This window comes from Punica granatum, chromosome 3, assembly GCF_007655135.1.
Source record: "Punica granatum isolate Tunisia-2019 chromosome 3, ASM765513v2, whole genome shotgun sequence".
NCBI classification, from domain to species: Eukaryota; Viridiplantae; Streptophyta; class Magnoliopsida; order Myrtales; family Lythraceae; genus Punica; species Punica granatum.
In genome coordinates, this window is record NC_045129.1 from 34,657,692 (window position 1) to 34,680,063 (window position 22,372).

General features: G+C 35.5%; 1 protein-coding gene and 1 long non-coding RNA gene across 2 annotated transcripts; one reads left to right on the forward strand and one right to left on the reverse strand.

Annotated features, from left to right (window-relative positions):
* The first annotated feature begins 12,340 nt into the window (after positions 1–12,340).
* On the forward strand, positions 12,341–14,438 carry LOC116200800 (trihelix transcription factor ASR3-like). The gene is made up of 2 exons (XM_031531711.1): positions 12,341–13,384; positions 13,843–14,438. Exons 1-2 carry the CDS (start codon positions 12,703–12,705, stop codon positions 14,133–14,135), a joined length of 975 nt encoding a protein of 324 aa, XP_031387571.1. The 5' UTR covers positions 12,341–12,702; the 3' UTR covers positions 14,136–14,438.
* LOC116200801 lies at positions 13,638–14,186 on the reverse strand. Its single transcript, XR_004155739.1, has 2 exons — positions 14,052–14,186; positions 13,638–13,976 (listed from the first exon to the last, which is right to left on the reverse strand). It is a non-coding gene; the product is annotated as an uncharacterized LOC116200801 (long non-coding RNA).
* Positions 14,439–22,372: the final 7,934 nt, after the last annotated feature.

Here is a 22,372-nt window from a genome sequence, read left to right on the forward strand (position 1 = left end):
TAACTTTTAACAAAATATTTACAATTAATAGCAACCATTGGATCAAAAGGATATTATAGCAATTTTGCAAAACCTACCCTTTTTTTTCTCAACTACTCCCCCTCTCTATTCCTCATGCAACGCGACCTTCCTGTTATTTTCTTTTGTTTTCTTTTAGCTTTTGTTTGCTTTTATATATCCTCTTCTCAATACATTCAATTAACTATTATAAAATATTTATAGGACCGAAAATATCTCGAAATTATTATTATGTAAATTTTCCGTACGTAGTACAAGTTTGCTCTAGTTTCATTTAAAAGGAAAAAGAGAAATAACAATTTATATGTTTTTGTATTGAAAAACAGTATTTCTAAAAAGTAAATAGATCAGCCCCAAATTTCAGCCCCTTGCATCCAACTGAGAGAAAAGAAATTTGTATTTATCCATTAAATGTTAAATATATGTTGTGACATAGCGATACTATTTCAACGTGACTGATAAGTATCACCTACCAAATAATTTGTTAGAATCAACATCTGCTCTCGACTTAAAACTAAAAGAGGTTGGGATTCGATTTCCATCTTATATTGTATTCCTTAAGGAAAAGAGGAAAAACAAAATTATCTGAATCAGCAAAAGAAATTAAAAATGAAGTAAATATCCTGTTAAATACCAAGCAAGACTTGAGTAAAATATTATCATATATGGCTTAATTTTTCATTTCAAGTGGCACTATCAGCAATCAACATCAACAATCAACAGATAGAATTAGAATTACAAATAATAAAAACCGGTCCCTTCTAGGACCTAGGGGGCGAGTAACACCCCTTTTGGGACTACAGGCGTGTGAGCGGGGTGCTTTGGTGCAATTCCTTTTCTTTTAGTTATTTTTATACAAATTTAAAATAAGAAGAGATCAATTAGATCAAACACTCCAAATATTCCATTTATTAGATCTTCCTTTTTTTCTTGAATTGTTTCGATCATTTTGTATATTTTTACAAAATGATTAAATACCATAAATCTAGGGGAAGGTATAAAAGCATTGACATGCTACGTAGAAATATATAAAATGATTAAAATAATTCAAGAAAAAAACAGGAGATGTAATAAAAGGAATATTTGGAGGGTTTGATCTAATTGATCCCTTCTTATTTTAAATTTGTATAAAAATAATTGTCCCAAATGTGGTGTTATTCGCCCCCTAAGTCCAAGAAGGGACCAGTTTTTATTATTTGCAACAATGTTCATTTTAGAAAATGCATGTTATATTAAAAAATTGAATTAATAATATTTTTTTATAGACTTAGGGGGGCGAGTACCACCCTTCTTGGGACTAAAGGTTTGTGAGTGGGGTCCTTTGGTGGAGTTTCTTTTTTTAAGTTATTTTTATATAAATTTAAAATAAGCAAGGATCAATCAGATCAAACCCATCCAATATTCCTTTTATTGTATTTTCCTTTTGTTTGAATTGTTTCAATCATTTTATATATTTCTACATAACATGTTAATGCTTTTATGCCATTTTTTCCCCGGATTTATAGTATTTAATCATTATGCCCTTTTAACAAAATGCCTCTTATATTAAAAAAATTGAAATACTAATTTTTTATTATAAATTTTATACTTATATAATAGGACATAAGAGAGAGTAAACACAAATATAATATAATTACGTCACAGATAGTGATGCAAAATTATATCCATAAACCTATATATATATATATATATTTCAATCATTTATATATTTCAACATAACACGTCAATGCTTTTATGCCTTTTTTTCCCTTAGATATATGGTATTTAATCATTATGTCCATTTTGAAAAATGCCTCTTATATTAAAAATATTGAATTAGTAATTTTTTTGTTATAAATTTCATACTTAATAGGACATAAGCGTGAGAAAATAAAAATATAGTATAATTACTTCACAGATAGAGATACATTTATATATACATATATATGTATATATTTTAATCAAAATTATTGAAAAATTATTTTTAATGATATATACAATTTTTTTAAAAAAATATTATATGCAAGTTAACTCTATCAAATTCGTTCAATAAACTCAATATTAGTAAGTGGACAAAAAAAACTCAATATTACTATAATAATTTCTTCCAGCCCGCAGCAGCTCGTGCGGTCGGAGCCAGTATGAAAAATAAACTAATTTTTTTTAATTACTCTTATTGCGAGTTAATAATGAAAAATGCTATGAGAGAACTAAGTGCACTATTACTTGAGAATTGTTGGACTTAATTTAGACAAAATAAACTGAGAAGGATTTTTTTTTTGTTTCATTTTAAAGAAGTGTTAGAAAATGATCGATCATTTCTATATGACAACAATCAAAAGATTTGCTCATAAAATCATCTCGTAGGGTCTCCTATATGACAGTTGTTCTCACTCGTTAGAGGTGGTTTCCTTAGCTTCTCGAAGTGAATTATGATCAAATATTGTAGATATCATTGTTTTCTTAACAAGTCTAACTAAAAGCCCAGCCGGCCTTAGGGAGCTCGAAGTCGAGGTCATTGTCTGAATGATACCTAACACCTATATATATATAATAACTAGCTAGGACAAACAAAAATATAAATTTATATCTATCTATATATATATATATATATATATATTAATTTAAACTACTTCAATCAGATTCTTCCATTCATTTTATAAGGCGTTTTCACATATGTACTTTAGGTAAACCCTTAGCTTATGGTTGATCAGCCGTTCGCGTTCCTACATCAATCTTGTATTGATTTATGCAATTCCCCGATAATGAAATCACATTTCCAACGCATGCCAACAAATTCATCTCCCCCCGTCCCCAAGTTCCAATCAAATTACCAAGTTGTATGCTCATAGGTGGGTTAGGTACATTTCTTTTACATAACGATAATATACCTTTTAATCAATGTGAGTTTTTAGATCAATATTATCAATAATTTTCATTTGATATACTTACTCAGTAATATTTGGTCGAGATCTATAATTATAAAATATAGAAAGAGAATATGCAAAAATCTCATGAGAAAAAAAAGAATAATATACGGTAAATTACTAAAGTGAAAAGTAATGAGTAATTTTTATAGATGCATTTGCGAAAATATAAAAGTAAGAATATTATATTTTAATCATGTTGTACTTCACCATTCATTCTTCATATTATTTTTCAAGTCTCGATTTCGAATTAGTCCCCATTCTTTAACTACTTTTACAATTGATTGCAGCATATTTTATTCTATATATGCCGCAGTAAATGCTTTGATCATCGACTCAATATTTACCATATAAAGTACTAAAATTATTTACTATTATATATTTCATGAAATCTACAATTACTATAAAGTTTTAAAATTCAATTCATAAAGTACTTACTAAAATTTTAAAAATGCAAAGTTAGTCGTAACAAAAAATGTAATTTATAAGATATCAGCTAAAAATATTACAAATCATCATTTCATAATATTTCTAAAATTATTTCACAAAATATTCACTAAACATTTATAAATATAAATGCCCTCGAGAGGACCAACATATATATATCAATTCGGCATACTCTCATGAAATTTTTCCGTTCGTGCAACGAGGATCTTCCACGTAAGCGTACATAAAAACCCTTAGTTCGCAATCATTCGTCTCTTTGAATCTCCCCATTAATATCTACTAAGACTTTTTAAAAATTTTCAGATTTTCATAATGTTTTAATGATTTACTTAATCTTCTAGAAAAGATATTTAAATATATTAATTAATGAAACAATTTCCAAATATTTTTTTAAAATTTATTTATTATTCTTTTATGATATAAATTTCATAAATTCAACGACATCAACTAAAAATAAAAAATGCAAATACCCGCACATGTCTAGTTTATTGTTAAAATAATAACAATGATTAATCTAGCAAAACAATCTCTTAATAAATTAAAACTGTTTAGCTTGACAGCTATGAAGCTTACATTTTTTTCTGCCTTAAAAAAGAAAAAAGAAAAACTCTTTTGTTCTACATTTCATCAAAGAGCGATATCTCATTTGTGAGGATGGAGCTCCCACTCCTACGGTAGAAGCTCGAGTTCGATTTTCCGCAAACAACTATTTTTTTTATGCTCTTCTAATTAAGCCACATGTCGCTATATTTTCACTTTTCACTTAGTTGCCCTCGGACTTCTTTGTATTTCAATATTTTGAAGAAACTTCTTCAATTTTTCTTTTACATTCTTCTTAAAACATATTATATCACACAAATATTGCCATTACTACTCAAGCCACATGTCCCACTTTTTCACTTTTCACTTAATAGCCCGGGACTCTCTTTTTCTTTTTTTTTTCAATATTTTCAAGAAACTTCTCGAATTTTCCTTTTACATTCTTCTTAAATCTTATTGTATCATACAAATATTCACATTACTACATTGAAAACGGTTACTTGGCTTTTTGAGGATTTTTTAAGTGATGTCATGAATTTCTGATTTTTTTTTGCTTAAAATGTTTATTTATATTATTTTTAAAGAAAATTAAAATTGAACAGAGAAAGGAAAAATTTTCTTTATTTTGCAGAAATTTGCGAGGAGCTTTTATGGATCCAATTATACAAAATTTCGTTATTAAGAAATATGTAAGAATAAATGGATATATAATTTCTCGACTTTTTAATTCTATTAATAAATATCCAAAGTATCTTTTGATAAGTTACCGATTACTCAGTTTATTTTGATTTCATTAACGTTGTTATTTTAAATTTTTTTTTCTTTCATAGGAAAAAATGTTGGCTACATCATACTTCTATTTTCAAATATTATTTACTTTTAAAGTTGGAATCTAATTTTCTATATTACATCACTCCACATTGCATTAACATTAAAAATATTACATATAGAAAAGCTTTTTTTTTTTATATTCATTCTCGCAACGAAGTGCGAGCACTGTCCTATTTGATAATTAATCATCAAACTCATTATAAGAAAAATTATTTAATTATTTGCCATGTGATATCTCACAACTGTCATTTGACCATGGAACCAATGGAGCGCAATCATGAAAATAATCAAGCCAATTAATTATTACAAAATTATTCAAAGGCCAAAAAAATTCCAAAAATATAATTTCGGATATGCATGCATTAGTTATGAATAATCTCCTATGATGGACTTGCAAAAATAAATAGTCTTGGTATTTATATTCGAATGGAGCAGTTTACAAAAATGTTCGATTTCATTAGTATTTCTGAAACAGGGAGCGAAGGTGTTGATACGTCGTTTTCAGGTTACCAACTTCAATCGGACCTGATTTTGATCAAACCAACTGTTGCATTCGTTGTGACATTGATTTGATATCGAACACGACCTTATCATCGTGCCTCTCGTGTGCCGAGTTGGATTTGGACTATAATTTGGGCCGCATCATCAGATCTCACGATTTGACAAGGACTGGGCCCATATATGGATAATCTCCTCTCTGCATTTTTTTATAGCCAATTATTGATACCAAACAATGTACTCAAAATGTAGTTTTAACTTTTAAGCACAATACGATATCGTAGAATGAACCTTAATCGACGGTAATCGGCAGGAACAGATGAATCGCATTATTCTCAACTTTGTAGAATTACATTATGCAAATGTAATCACCGGAGCCTGCACACCCTAATTGTCGGAGCCTCCTAGGGCGCCCCGTTTCTTCTCCACATGGAGTGCCCATGAGGCTGCCTTGCAACGCTGAGACCTGTGGGACGATGTTGGAATGTCCATGAAACCTCCGAATCTCCTGATGGTGGCGTACCAGTAGACGGGCAGCCTTGTGGGCCTGGCCTGGTCGGAGATCTGTTGGCCCTGTTGATACTCCTTGGACAGGCAGAAGTGTGGAGCGCTAAGGAGGCACTGCTGAACTGGCCACAGCGGATGGCATTGCCCCGACAAGAAGCTCCGGATATCAAACTCACTTTGGCTGTAGACAACTTCGTATTGCCGGAAAACCGAGTTGCTTGCAGTATTCCGGCACACCACAATAATGTGGCAGTTGTTTCTCCAGCAGCCGCAGGAGGTTGCTCTACTTCAGTGTCAGCTACCATCGAACAGCTGGTGCAACACACAAGAGGAAGCAGCAGCTAGTCTCGGTCCTTTCCCGATTGAGCCTGTCATCTATGTTATTTTTCTGAGCTGAAGTTTCATCCGATGTTTTCCTAATTCAAAAGTAGATATTGTGCATGTACATATCTGTATGCAGTGTGGATAATTGAATGACAGACCTCAATATTTGGTCTAGGAGAGTCACCAAGATGAATCGATGCGGCCTGGTCGCTATGCTGAACCAAGGTCGCTATGCTTGCTTTTCTATGGGGCAGAGCGAGCCACGCGGTATCCAATGGACCAACTTCGAATTTACATTAGACCAAAGAAAATTTCCAATTGGAGATGTCGATGGAAGGAAAAGAAGCCCCGAAGAAGGCCACCCGCGAATCAACCGCATCCTTCACAACCTGGCACGGACGGGCCCTTATAACTATCCAAAGTTCCTCGTCATTGATGCTTGCATAATTATTCAACACCGTGATCACCGTACAGATTCTAGTTTTCTTTGTTTCGACGCGTAAATGATGTTATGGTATATACATTTCTCGAAAACTCACGCATCAATAGTAAGTGAACTTTACCTATATGAATTAAATTTCATGTACCTTCGGACGATTCCGTGTAGATAAATATGGTAAGGGAATCGGGATCCCCCTGGTCCCTTTCAGGGATCAGTATCTGCCTCAAGTTAACTCTTTTTGCAGCGTGATTCGTACCGCAAAAATGGTTGATTCGATGGCAACAAGGTCACCTGCATGATGTCATGACTGACTTTCTCATGACCCTGAAGTGATGATAAACTCAATGGTCAATTCAGTAAGTAGAAAAAGGGAAAGAGGTTAATAAAATGGAAAAAGAAAACGCTGTGAAAACCAAAAATGCCGGTCTTGCTCTCCTGCAACTGTCGAGTCAATTTACTATCACGTGGATTTTCCTACAAATGCTGGTTCGATGATGAGATGAAGTAAGTCCTGGTCTCTCTTAATGGCCTAGAGAGAAGGACCCCGATATAAGAACTCCTCTACAGGAGAGATCAACAATTTTAACATGGAAACTACTCCCCGTTAGGCTAGCCGAAAATGGTAAACAAAAGTATGGAGAGCGATGACAGACAGCTCAGCAGGTGGCCTAGACTTTGAAAATTTTACAGCAAGTAACGATCGGAAGTTTTCTGATTCCTTTTTTCTTTTTTCCGTGTTGAGCCAAGTCGGAAAACGATTATCATCTGAACTTGCTATGAACACTATGAACGTAATGTGTGGTAGCGATCCGGCGCCTGTTGGTCGAATAAGGTAAGAAAGATTCATAATGGGCTGCTGAAGATTTCACTATCGTGGACCGTCTCTTCCTAGTGCCTAAAAGCATCGACTTGTCACTGACCTTTTGTTATTTTCCTCTAATTTTTATTAAATAGTTTTTTTCTTTTATCAAATAACCTCTACGATTCGAGGAGAACTATTGGGATTTTCGAGGATTAATTCAGTATATTTCCATGCAGTGCTGATTTCTTGAACACTGCAAGAGAATGTACTTTTGGTGATTATTTTTTGCCAACCGTAAAAATGGGTCGCTAAAAGTAATGTGAAACGGGTCTGGGATGACCCAAAAAAGTTGGTCGCCCAAGACAATGCTTTGGCGGACCCTTTTTGATTGATCGGTAAAAATGGTGATCGTTGTTAAGCCTATGCCAACGCACAAAAAAAGGGACTGGCATAGGTATGATTTTTCCCGATCCATTATTTAAGGTCAGCACAAGTTAATCGTCCTAGGTTGGGTCTCCGACTCTTATTAATGGGTCCCATGCTGTACTTTAGCCGATCTTTACAAAAGAGTCGGCAAAAAAAGTCACCTTAGCCCTATGTATGCCAACCTTTTCGTCGGGTGCTTAGGACGACCCATCAGTAACGGTCGGGAGTAAAGGTCACCAAATGTCTCCCTCTCTCCCGACCTTATTGGACACGTCGCCATAAATGTACATGGGGCGACTCTTTTATAGTCAGAAAAAGTCTATTCTATTTCAAATGTTCTATATTCACAATTGCAGCACGCTAGTAACATGCCACCAGAATGAGCAAAGAACAAAAAGGGAAATCAAAGGGTCGTCGAACAGTACGCAAGTGTAGTCTATTCTGATCCAAATTTTTGGGTAGGCCAAGCAAGGTTTATGACGACCCATAATGAATCGGCCTAGACATGTCAAAGTCGACCCATCTTTTTTGGGTCGGACAAACATCCCCTATGTCGACCCTTACGTATGGGTCATCCAAGACCGGACATTAAGTGCTAAAATGAAATTTTCAAAATTTCAAAATACGGAAATTTGAAAATTTAGAATTTGAGAATTTAAATTGGAAGTAATATAAGTGTGTTGCTCTTAATGTCTCCTTCCTTTTATTTATGTTTGTCTCTATCTTTCTTTGTCTCTTCCTTTGCTTCCTGCAGCACACCGGAGCTTTGAGCCTTAGCCGCCTTCAGCACGTCTTCCTCCTTCTTGGCCCAAGCTCCTCTACCATAGGGTTCTTCGTCTCAACCTCCAGCTCTACTCAAAAAATGTTTTTCCCTTTCGACGTCTTAAGCTTGCTGACGTTAATCGATTAACGTCCATGAGCTCAGCTAGTCTTCCTCCTCAACTAGCAGTGCAGTGACTCGACATCAACTCCTCCATAAGATTTCTTGTTGTCATCTACATGCTCGTTGCCCTCATCTGCCTCCTCTTCTCTACTACCACAAGTCCGATGCCTACTTGAAGATCAACCTGGGCCTTGCACTCTTCATGGCGACCCTTCTTATCGTCCCCATCATGGAAGCCATGTACACAAAGGGCTAGTTCATATTGCTTTAAGTGGTTTGTTGCTTCACTAATTCTTCTTTAATTTTTCAAATTACTCAATTTTCTGGATTTAGGGTTTACTATTGTAGCTTTAATTTCAACCTTTTTTCTATGGTATAACTTATATTTAGTAAAAATATTTGGTGAATACAGTAAAGTAGGTCAACAACATGTTTCGAGGTTGGATTATTGGGGTTAATTAGGTGAGTTCATAAGGCATTTGGGCAATCTTGTATTCCATGTGATTTCATTTAGCTCGGTACTAGTTGTTCATGATTTTGTTTTGATTTTTGCATTCGGATGTAGATGGGGAATTTGTGGTAATACTTAAATACATGTTCATGAGAATTTATCTACAAAAAAGGGAATATGAGGAACAAACATTGAAGGAAAACATGTTTTGTTTGTAAAACTTCAGAGACAAAGGACAAGAATGGAGTGAAGAAGAAAATTCATAGAGAATAAGAACTATGTGAAAAAGCAATTCGAGCTAAAATTACTATAGAACAGTGTAAATTTGTTTCACATGTATTTGGCTTTGTGAGGTCTTGTAACCGTAGAATTCATAACTTATTTTGTAATGACTTTGGGCATAATTATTTAGATTGTCAATTTGATTCATGTATAGATATGTTTTTTTATATCACAATTTATGGCACAACTTGTTGATAGAATTTAAATGCTAATCTGCATTATCGCATACTGATAATAAGCTAATAACATGCTAGTAACGCTCCGACAATGACACCCATTATTTGTGCTCGTAGATTGACAGCAGGCTATTAGCATGCTGCCAGAGGACGTTCTACATAAACATGTATCATGCCTGAGTTGACCCTTTGAAGGTCGGCCAAGACAAGGATCTCGCGACCCAAAACATTGTGTTGGCCCAAGCAATGCTCTCCCGACCCAAATTGGGTCGGTCCAAGTTTACTTTGGGCGATCCAAAAAGTTTTGAGTTGACTCTAACCATGATTTTGCCAACCCAAGTTCCCCTTGGACGACTTTAGAATATTGGGTCGTCCCAAGACAATGCTTGGGCTGACTATCACTTTAGCCAAACCATCGTTATGGTTCACTAGACCTATGGTGACCTAAATGTGGATTGCCCCATGTACATTTTTGGGTCACTCGAGGTACCTTTTTCTTGTAGTCGAATAGTTTTAGAGATCCCGTTAGTTAATTCTAGACCAAAAAAAGGGGAAAAAAGAAAGTAAATGCTATATGAAACCTGAATTACAATTTCGAGAGGATATAACAATTGAAGTTATATTATACGAGATTGATTTCAAATTCTATCTTTACGGGTAGTATTAATAGACAATATATCATAATAAGAAAAATCTTTTAGAGCATATAGTTGTAGAAGTTTTATACTTTATTTGGTTTTAGAGTTTATTTTAAATTTTACTTCACTTATCTTCAATTCAAAAACACAATTATTATTTTTTTATTTTTCTTCAATTTTTTTAATTATTAAATTCAATTTTTAATACTAAATTCTCTCAACTATTCATTATTTTTTTCACAATTCAATAACACAATCATTACTTTCTCTTAACTATTCATTACTTTTTCACACTTTTTCTCATAATTCAACAACACAATCATTACAATCCAATTATATATATATATATATATAGTTAGAGTTGAGGCCCAGACAAGGCATAATATCTCACCAGGAGCTAGAATAATAGAACTACATTGGGAACATATGAATCACCATTGGATATAATAATAATAATCATCAACATGAAATTTCCCAATTAGCCAGTCTTACGTTTAAATGTGTCGTGATGAGTTTTATAATAGCAGGGAATTATTAAGGGCGTTATGATTTGGAGTGAGGGAGGTTTGATTTTAAGGAAAATGATAGAAAAGTCAATGATACTGTCATAATCTTTTGATTGTACAGTGAACATATTTTAATTCCACAAGTTACCTTCCATAGGATAAATTAAATAAAAATTTTATAATAATAATTAAAAGAGATACGTACTGAAAATATAAAAATAAAAATAAACATAAATAAATCAAAAAGAAAAGCCCCTCGTGCCGGAAATCTTCTACCTACAATTTAAGGTCTTTATATGCCATTCCAAGCAAGGTTGTTTGATTGGAGAGTCAATCTAAAAGAAAGACAAAATTGAGGAAATGACTTTTCGAAGGTAAGGATTGATTTTCTTTTTCCAATTAAGGTAAGAGATGAATTGAGAAACTTCAATTGAAGTTTGAATGACTGATGGCCACCTATAAGAAATTCTTCCTTATTTGTTTGGATCTTATATGATAATTACAGGATTTTTATGGATATTTTACATATTTTACAATTTATTTTTCGGTAGAATTTATTCATATGTTTGTGTTTGTTGAGCTTCTTATATATATATATGCTTGTGTAACGCTGATCAACCAAAAAATTCTTGATGTAACTCCATATTATTGTTGAATCTATATGAGATTTTATTGGTCTACTGAAGAGTGCGTTCATTCGATCTCACAAATCACGGACAGAATACGACCCTCTACCGACCATTCCTTATCAATCACTAGTCCTCATGAGACATGTCTCCAAATGCATCTGTCTAAGCATCTAATTATGATTTTAATAAAATGGATATTTTAGGTCAAATGATCTAATTAGAGAGAGAGAGAAGGAAAAGGAGGGAAGAGCATGTAGGGAATGATATGGTGCTTAATAGGGAAAGGGAGGGACAATGGTGTATCTTCATCTAATATTTGTCCAAATTCCATAAAACAAGGGGAAAAAAGGTGGCTTTTTAATGGAGGGGCCATCCAATTAGGATTAACCATTAAGTATGGATTAGGGCAAATGATTCTATTGAGATAAGATTAGTGGGGAAAAAAGGAGAGGTTGAGGACAATTCATTATTTCGTTGGCACGGAGCGCTCTTATCAACTATCCTCCCTTTTGAGTTTCACATATAGAATTTTATAAATAATTACTGAAAATCATTTGGAAAATTGAATTTGATTTCCTAGACAAACTCCGCGATATATTTTCACACTGCTTGATTGCATCTTACAAGTTTAACAATGTATAATATATACTATGCGAAAAAAATTATGCAGCTCTTAATCCATCTAATATTTTATTTTTCAAAATACCCTTAATTCAATCTTTAAAAATTGCAATATCTCCAAGGTAATTAGCGATGCGATTAGGAGAAAAGGAATCCAAGTAAAGCAAGTCTAAGGAATCATGAAAAGTCCTTTTCTTTTCATCAAAGAACAGAAAATACAATAGCTTGGTCAAATGAAAATATGAGCTGGAAAAGACACATTAAAACACTACGTACATCCCTCTCATAGAAAATGACCTCGTATATTGCCTCATGTTTAGCCTATCTATTATGGTAGAAAATAAAATTATGACTAATTGAGATGTATTCATTATTTGTTATCAAAGAAGAATAATAATTATTATTGACTTTAGAAAGAAAAGGAGCTTGGGTGCCCTTATAAAGATATTGAATAACGTCCAAAACAAGAAGATATAGCCTTAATCCCACCAATCAATTAATTTGTCAAAAAATTAAGAGTCTCCCCTTAATCCCTAATTAATCATCCCTTAATCCCTTATTAAGCCCCAACTAGGGCTCCCCCTTATTATTAATTTCCTCCCCAGTTCCCATACTCTCTTCTCCTTTGGCCGGTCAAAATAGAAACCTTCCCCTCCCTCTCTCCCTCTGCTCGAGAGAGGGAGATGCTTCCCACCCCGTAACGGACGTTACCGTCACGGAAACGCCGTTACGTCACGTTACGTGATTGAATCGTGAAGCAAGCTCGGCGTTTTCAATGGAGCCGGAGCAGCAGCTCAGCCTCGGGACAGCGGAGGGGGACGGCGGGGGTAATGGCGGGGATGACAGCGTGAAGGCGGCGAGGCTGCCCCGGTGGACGAGGCAGGAGATACTGGTGCTGATACAGGGGAAGCGGGTGGCGGAGGGGCGTTTGAGGGGGCGCCGGGCTGGCCGGGCGGCAAGCGGTGGAGGCCTGGTTGAGCCGAAGTGGGCATTGGTGTCGTCTTATTGCCGGCGGCACGGGGTGAACCGGGGCCCGCTCCAGTGCCGGAAGCGGTGGAGCAACCTCTCTGGGGACTTCAAGAAGATCAGGGAGTGGGAGGCGAGGGTCCGGGCCGGCGAGGCAGCGGAGTCGTTCTGGGCGATGAGGAACGACATGAGGCGGGGGAGGAAGCTGCCGGGGTTCTTCGACAGGGAAGTCTTCGATATCCTCGACCACAGGGCCGAGGTGCCAGCACCCCCGCTGGCCCTTGCGCGAGCTCCGGCGGCAGCAGAGGAGGCTGAGGAGGTCATATTCGATAGCGGGCGGAAGGTGGTGGCAGAGGACGGGCTGTTCTCGGACTTCGAGCAGGAGCAGGGTGGCGCCAGCAGCCCAAGGGACGAGGCGGAGGCGGAGGCGGAAGCTGAGGTCGCGGCGATTCCGACTCCAATTCCTCTGAGGATTTCAACTAGAATAACAGGTATACAAATTTTCGAAAGCCATCGCTTGTTCTTCGTTTTAATTCTATAGGAATCGATTAATAGGATAGGCAGATCAGGGGTCTGGCTGTAAGTGGCCATTTGACAAGTCCAAAATATATGGTCGGGCTTGGCTTACATTTTAAGATATTATCTATCCATTGGTTCGCCAGGTGCGCAATCAGGGATGGACCCATAGATCGGGATTAGGGTTGAATTAAAAGCAAAAAAGTTATCGATGCTATGGGTATCGTATCTTTCAACTAAAGTCCGACGGTTCTATACGCACCGCCGGACTAATTTATTTCCTTTCAATTACATGGCACGGAACAATTCTAATTATACCGTCAATTGTTATCCGTCCGGGCATTAGTCTTTGGCCCTTCTGATGTTGATCATAGTAGACTATCCATTCCACTCCTTTTTTTTTTTTCCCCTCCTAACTTATAATACTCTGCAGGCATGTTGGATGAGAATCTCACGAGCGCAGCCCCCGAGTCCAAACGCCGTCCCGAAGAGGGGAGGAAGCGAAAACGGCCAGTAGCAGAAGCGGGGGATGAGGAGACGCTCGGTCTCCAGCATCGACTGATCGATCTGTTAGAAAAAAACAGCAGATTGCTAACCGACCAACTAGAAGTTCAAGATAGGAACTCGAAACTAGACCGAGACCTGAGGAAAGATCAGGCGGACGGATTGCTCGGCGTTCTCAATAAGCTGGCGGATGCTCTCGTGAAGATCGCGGATAGGTTGTAGCATGTTTGGTTTCGTTATATCACAGTGAATCCCAATTTGCTAAAGGATTAGGAGAGCTTTTATTGGCATAGAGGTTAGAGAATTGGTGGGGGGCAAAGAGATCATTCAAATTTAAGTACGTTTGTCCTCTAATTGCTTTTCTTTCTTTTTTCTTTTCGCCCTTTTTGCCATTTTGTGTATACATTTATTTGCAGTAGTTCTTCCTTCTCTTTTCTTTTCTTTTCTTTTCTTAAAAATATTTCTTTTCATTTTTCCTACACAAAAGATAATAAAGCAAATTCAAATAACAGTTTTAGTTGATCATTTGGACTCCTACTCCTATCCGAGGTGATCTCGTATCAAAAGTTGTACTTCAACTGATATTATATGGCAGTAAAATTTACAATCTAATGCAACTCGAATACGCGTTCTTATAATTTTTATGGGATTCTCAAAATATGATTATGAAACTGTGTTAACCGAGTCTTAACTTATGAGGTAGAGACTATTTCAAAGGCTCTGCTCACCCGTATTACTGTTTCATATCAAGATTCTTAACTTGTGAGGACGTTAAATGTATAATTCGGTCATTATATTATGTGAGTTTCTGACCATTAATGATGAGAAGTGATTAGATGTTAATGAATCGGACACTGAAACTATCTACAAAGTATGGTCAGGTCCATCATGCATCGTTAGCAGAGTTAGATCTTGCTCGACTTACATTAAGACGCTGTACACTTTCTTGTGCCCCTCTCTGTCCATCTCAACATGGCCTGGCCATAATTCTCGAACACCATCCCAGCCACCCCAGTCGATCATCGAGGTCACAACTCAAACTATTCTCCATAATAAGCAGATGGTCACAATAAAAAAGATCCAATCCCATCGAAACTAAAATACACAAGTAGATCGAGGAATTACTCGGAATTTGCAACAGTAAAAGAATTTATTCTGCATTTCTTAGTCACTTTGGTTTGGGCCTTCAAGATAGTTGCAGGAAAAAGGCCTTTACTTTCACTAGTGATAAGCCCGCATTTTTGCTGTGGGACGTGACATCTTTTTTTGGGTTCAAATTTTGGCCCGTTTGATTTTAAAGTTTTTTTAACTCTACTTCACTTATCTTCAATTCAATAACACAATTATTAATTTTCTCTTTTTTCTTTAATTTTTTTAACCATTCAATTCAATTTTTAATACTGAATTCTCTTAACTATTCATTACTTTTTCCATAATTCAACAACACAATCATTATTTTCTCTCAACTATTCATTACTTTTTCACACTTTTTTCATAATTTAATAACACAATAATTACAAATCAATTAAAATTAAAACTCAATTCTAAAACCAAACACAACCAGTTAATATATATTTTCTACTCCATGTATATACAAAGAGTATGTAATATTTCGAAGCAACTATATATTTGATTTAAATTTAAATTCTTTTAACACATTATATATTGCGAATTAATGATGAAAATATAGTATTATATCCTTTTTTTTTCATTTTTGGCCAATAGTATTATATCCTATAACTTTGTATGGATAATTATGTTATATAATATGGAGAGATATTTAAATGTTCACATAGAAAAAAGTTATTATGTATAACATATTTCAATCCCAATTGTTTAAAAAATCTTCATAATAATTCCTTTGATTTACGTTATTCGTCGACACTTTGTTTTAGCATTTTTATAAAGTCTAAATAAATTTAATATATGTAGATTTAAATACTTCCATTGAAAACTTGGAACTGAAAAAATAATGAGAAAATTTTAAAAAATTATATTAATATGATAGAAAATGAAAACGAGTTGGTAAAAGTACTTATGTATGGGATTGTGTTGGTGATAATAGTTAAAAGAAAAACTATAAAAATATATAGCGTAAAGAGAAAGTGAATAAATATTTTAGTTTTTTTAAAAAAATTTATGTAAGGAGTCCTCCTTAAATTGTCATGTTTTTGTCGCTGAAATAGTAGAGAGCAAAAAACTGTAATATATATATATATATATAAGGTGTCCTCTTTAAATTGTCATGTTTTTGTCGCTGAAAATAGTAGAGAGCAAAAACTGTAATATAATATATATATATATATATATATATATAATTACGTTCTACCGTTTAGGAAGATATGACTATCATTATTCTTCTTAAGCTCATAAATATAGATGTAGATTTCTTGAGTATCAAGTCAAGGAAAGTTCCAACCTCCAAAAGTTTCCATTAAAAAAGTTTTTCACTTGACTAATCGTCTGTTTGGTAGGGTGGAAACTCAATTCTATTCGAGCCCATTTGGGTCGAATTTCGAATTACGAGGGAACTCATATTCCCCTTAGATGTGGATTAGCAATTCCCCCTCTCAGCCCAGATTTCGAATTAGAACCTCTTTATATCCCATTTGGTTTTATAAATATTTCTTAACTCTAATCAATTTAACTTTATTTATCTTCAATTCAACAATACAATTATTATTTTTTTTCTTTTTCTTCAATTTTTTAACTATTCAATTCAATTTTTAATGCTAAATTATCTCAACTATTCATTACTTTTTTCACAATTCAACAACACAATCATTACTTTTTTTCAATTATTAATTACTTTTTCCACAATTTAACAATACAATCATTACTTATTTCATTTATTCATTACTTTTTCACATTTTTTCTCATAATTCAACGACGCAATTATTACAAACCAATTAAAACCAAAACTCAACTTTAAAACCAAGCACGACATTAGAATTAGGCCCGAGGTGAGATACCAAATATGCCCCCAGCTCAGCCTACTTTCGCCACTGTCTCTATCGCATTGTCGCTGACCTCTGTTGATAGAGCTCCGATCGACGTCTCCGGGCGGTCTCAGCACGGCAAGGCTTGATCTGGCCTCGCCATGGCTCGCCTGGCTCACTTTGGGCTCGTTAGCTCAGACGACCTCGAGGCAAGGATGCCCTGATTCTGAAGGCTATCTCTTCTTTGATCAAACGACCTTGAGGCGAGGACCTCAAGCTGACTTGTTTCGGCCCCGGCGATGAAACTTGCATCTCCTTCGATCTAGGGTCAAAGCTTTTGTCCCATTCCTCAGAATTGACTCCTTCCCTTTGCTCGGTCAGGTAACACGACATCTCTTCTCCTTTCCATTTAGCTCTTCCAGCGACCGATGCAGGTTTTCTGCCGCTTGTAGCTTGTGATTTTGATTATGCTGTCGATTGTCAATCGTCGAGATTTGTGGCTTGTTAATCTGATCATCCTTCAGCTCTGGACCTCCGGTTCTAGGGTTTCCATGAGCCTCCGACAACAAAATCTCACAGTGCTGGTGAGATATAGCCATGGCGAGGTCAAATTCCACCATGCCGAGTTCGGTACGGGGACGTCAGTTGGAGGTCCAGCAGGCAAGGTTGATGGGCGGTGACAGCAATGGTGAAGACTGCCGTGGCAGCTTGGCAAGGAGAGGTCAATTAAAATTTTCTTTTAAAATTTTTTTCTTATAAATCACGGGCGTTTTTTGTTTGTTTGATTTCTTTGTTATTCTATTCTGAACCAATTCCAAAGTGCAAACAAACAAGTTTTTGAATCAAAATCTCAATTCTCTTCGTTGAAATTCCCTCCTCTTTTCAATTTTATTCCAACTAATTTCAGTCCAACGAACCAAATTTCACATAAAAGAGAATGATAAGATTGAAGAAAGGTCTTCGATAAACAAGGCTTTTATCGAAGGCTTGAAAATCTAGCTAATGAACAAGGTGTTCAATGGGGATACCTGATCCTAAGGACATATATGCGCGTGCTACATGGCAACCCCATCTAGATCTACCATTTGATAAATGAGCCTAATGTAATGCCATAGATGGTATAGGGCTTAAGGACAAATTCAACTCGCAAGGCCGCTTTTCAGCTCAAACATCCCTTAAGAGTTAAACATGCATTTTCACTTTGTTATACAATAATTAATTAAGAATGCAGGCTCTTCTATCGCCAACTAAATATAATCGTGCCAAGAAAGTGGTGTAATGCAGTGAAAATTGGCATTGATTTGGAATTATCAGGCCTCTGATTTTACTCACTAGTTTAACTTCTATACTCATTCAGAACTCATCGTTCTCATTTCTAAGAATATATATATGTATATATAAATATATATAATTTCATGCCTAATTAGGTCTGTTGACGTCTATTATTACTTAACTATCTCTAGGATTTGGCTCCTATATGTGCGCATGAAAAATGCAGCTATAGTGAGATTTAAGAGTTTAGTGCAAAACGCACTCAACTCAACCTGATTTAAGGGGTTTTGGATTCGATTTTAATTGATAATTAAGTTTTTTTCGTATCCTTTTTTTTCCCTCTTTCACTAGCCCCTGCCTGGCTCATGGACAACAAAATAGAACTCGATGTTCGAAAATAAAAGTGGGATCTAAAAAACTTTGTACTTTTCACTTGAATATTCGTGAAATGGAAAATGAAACTTTATTAATTTGCATCTCTTAGGAACAAAAGAAAATAAATAAATAAATATATGAGTCTGTCTTATTTGGCTTCATCCTTTGTCCTCTTCTTCTTCTTCTTCTTCTTTTTTTTTTTCTTTTTTGGGGGCTCGAAGAGTCTGAATTCAATTTGTCTAAACAAAAGGTGTGCCAGCCACCCCCGTAACTTGGAAAGGAAAATTCGGTCCATGTCCCTATTATATATATATTGCATCTAAATATAAGACCAACGCTCATAAAGAAATTACCAAGTTAGTGTGCTCCCCATTGCCGCATGCAAAATCGTTGATTCAGCCTGAATCTCTTAGAACATTCGACCAGTTATACCCGAAACACTGCCAATATTTTATTTTCGGGTCATGTTGGGATCATAAGGCCTTGTGAGAGTTAATCCGAGGGGATGTATCTGAAGTTCCAGACAACCTAACATCATCTATCAACATCAACAGTGCACAACTTCCATCCTTATCATATCAAATTTTTGCTAGGCCGTACGGCCTACGCGTGTGTGTGTTAGAGGGGGGGGAGAGGAGTGGGTGGGTTTGATCAAAACTTTGTTCAGCCTCGAACAACACCCACATGAAACATGCATGCTTTTTTTGCTGCCAACGTGGTTGAAATTATGAATGTTTTGCTTCTTGTTCGGCGAGGGTTGGATAAGGAGAAAGAATTGGGCCATCTTGGAAAAAATAAGAGAAGGGCTTTACTTGACTCAATTGGCAAAGCATCCCTTTATTATTCAATCAAAAGAGTGACCGCTGCAAAATCATAAATATTTCTATAAGAGAAATTGAGATTTCACATTCTCGTGTCCGAATTTTAGTCGTTTTATTACGAGACAAATCATGATTCACACCCCTAAGATATTATCGTTACGCTAGGCGATGGATTAGATTATATACAAATCAATATCTAATTATAATCATCTTCCACCCTTTTCAAGCTTCATTACCTAGGGAGCTCAATCAATTAATAGTTTGAGGGCTTATTCGATTTCATGTGTTATTAACCAAGTAGTTCTACTCGACTAGCATGTGTATGCTCGAAAGCACAGGAATGGTAGAAATTAATCATATTTGGTAGATCTGAATCGCATGTTGCAGCAACCGTCCATCGCATTAGTTGACGTTTGGATTCAGTTTGATGTACCAGTGACCTTCCAGCTCGATACAGAATGACATCTTAGATCAGGAATCACAGACACGTTCACGTGCGCAAGCATGTCATCCTCGTGTCTCTTGCTTTAACCTGTGTATAGAGAAACATTGAATGCACACACACATATATTGACCAAGCAGTTCCACTCTACTAACATTGGACCACGTCTATGCTCGAAAGCCCAAAATGGTAGAAATTAATCATGTTTGGTCATTTCAACTGTATGTTGTAGCAGCCGTCCATCATCTCATAAGTTGATATTTTGGATCCTTTTCGCTGTACCAGTGACCTTCTTCCAGCTCGATGCGGAACGACATCTTAGAACAAGAATCATCGACACGTTCATGTGCGTGCGCGTATCGTCCCGCTGTCTCTTGCCGTAACCCATGTATAGAACGTTGGATGCACACGCACATAATATCCTATGCTTGGAAGCCCTTGGGAGCTAAGGATGTTTGAGGAGAAGCATCCAAGTGGTCACATGTTCAAGGGAAGTGAACCCACGATGAACTGTCCCTATGACAAAAAAGCTCGGACGACACCTGTGAACTGTACAAGCCCTTCCCCTCACCTCTCTCACTTCTTTTAGTATGGAAAAGACATTTCACTTCCCAAAAGCACGAAAGCCAAGTGCACTCAATTCAATTATCTTGGCCTTTAATTTTGACAGCACATTTTACACGTGCTTTCATTTATCTCGTACATGCAAGCGTGCGTTCAGTGCAACATTGTTTCGGGACCATTTTTATTTGATTGTTGATTAACTTCTGTAAAAATTTGGTCCAAAATTAACAGAACAAGATAGATCCTCCCAAAGGTTAATAATCCCTTCGAATTAACTATGACTATGCCTTTTACACTTTTTCTTTTTGGTGGCATTGAATAATTGTTGGGTTGACCTATCCAGCGTTTTAAGAGAAGAGACTGTAATATGCTTGATTATATCGAATGTTTTGTTTTCTTTTCAATAGTTTGATGATTACGATGGGAAATTGACACAATTGATGTCTTTTATTATTGAATCTAGACGGAAACAACAAATCTATTTCAAATTAACTTTGAATATGTTACGAAAGACTGAGGAACACTAAGAGCTGAGTGCACTTGTTCCACCACAAAGTAAATGATTGAGCAAACTATCTTATATGGCATGTCACGCTCTTAAGGGTCCATGCTTGCCTAACATGACAATGCTGGTTTCCTATATCAATCACATGGTTGTAGCAATACAACTTGATTGTGTTCTCTAAGCTATTTATGCTCATTTATATTGAAACAATATTCTCATATGTCGAAATATACGGGTTTGTAATTGTATTATTTTTCTTCCCTTTCAATGACGTGGCGTACTCATCGATCATCACTTTTTACTCCCATTACATGTTCATTTAGTTCACCCATTCATACCAATCTACCATGTAATGATATGACAAGTCGTCATGCTATAAACAAGTCATCCTTTTGGCCGTCCGACCCACCATAATGTTCCTTGCCCTTGCCGCATTGCAAAGGCATACTATAAGGTATAGTCGATCCCTAGTAATCTATGTGTACACTATTTTACAATAACCACAACTAATTAATTTTTGTATCCATGGTTTATATATAAAGGTCATTAATTGTACATGCACATGACTATTATTGCGTTTGGTAACGGAGTGCAGTTTGATTTAGTTTGATTTTACGGGATAAAAATAAAAGTAGTTAAAAAAATAATTATTAAATTTGAAGAAGAAAATAAAAAAATTAATGATTATGTTGTTGCATTAAGGAAAAATAATTAATAGTTGGGAGATTTAGTATTAAAAAATTAATAATTAAGAAAAAGTATGTGAGAAAATTTATTATTAAAATAAAAAAATTAATAATTATATTGTTGAATTGAGAAAAAAGTAAAGTACACTTAAGTTAAATTAAACTTAACTCCTTTCTACTTTTACACTTTTTTTTCTTTTTGGTGGCATTGAATATGCTTGATCATATGGAATGTGTCGTTTTCTTTTCAATAGTTAGATGATTATGATGGAAAATTGACACAATTGATGTCTTTTATTACTAAATCTTAACGGAAACAACAAATCTATTTCTAATTAACTTCGAACATGTTACGAAATTACAGACAACAGACAGAGGAACACTAAGAGCTGAGTACATTTGCTCCGCTGCAAAGTAAATGGTTGAGCAGACTATCTTATATGGCATGGCATGTTCTTAAGGTTCCATACTTGCCTAACATGTCAATGCCGGTTTCCTATATCAACTTCATGGTTGTGGCAATACAACTTTATCGTGCTCTCTAAGCTATTTATGCTCAATTATATTGAAACAATATTCTCGTCTGTCAGATATATTGATTTGTAATTGTATTATTTTTCTTCCCTTTCAATGACGTGACGTACTCATCGGTCATCACTTTTTGCTCCCATACATGTTCATTTAGTCCATCCCGTTCATACCAGTCTACCATGTAATGATATGACAAGCAGTCATGCTTAAACAAGTCATCTTTTTGGCCGTCCGACCCATTATAACATTCCTCGGCCCTTGCTGCATTGCAAAGGCAAACTATAAGATATACTCGATTCATATTTTCGCTAGTAATATTTATGT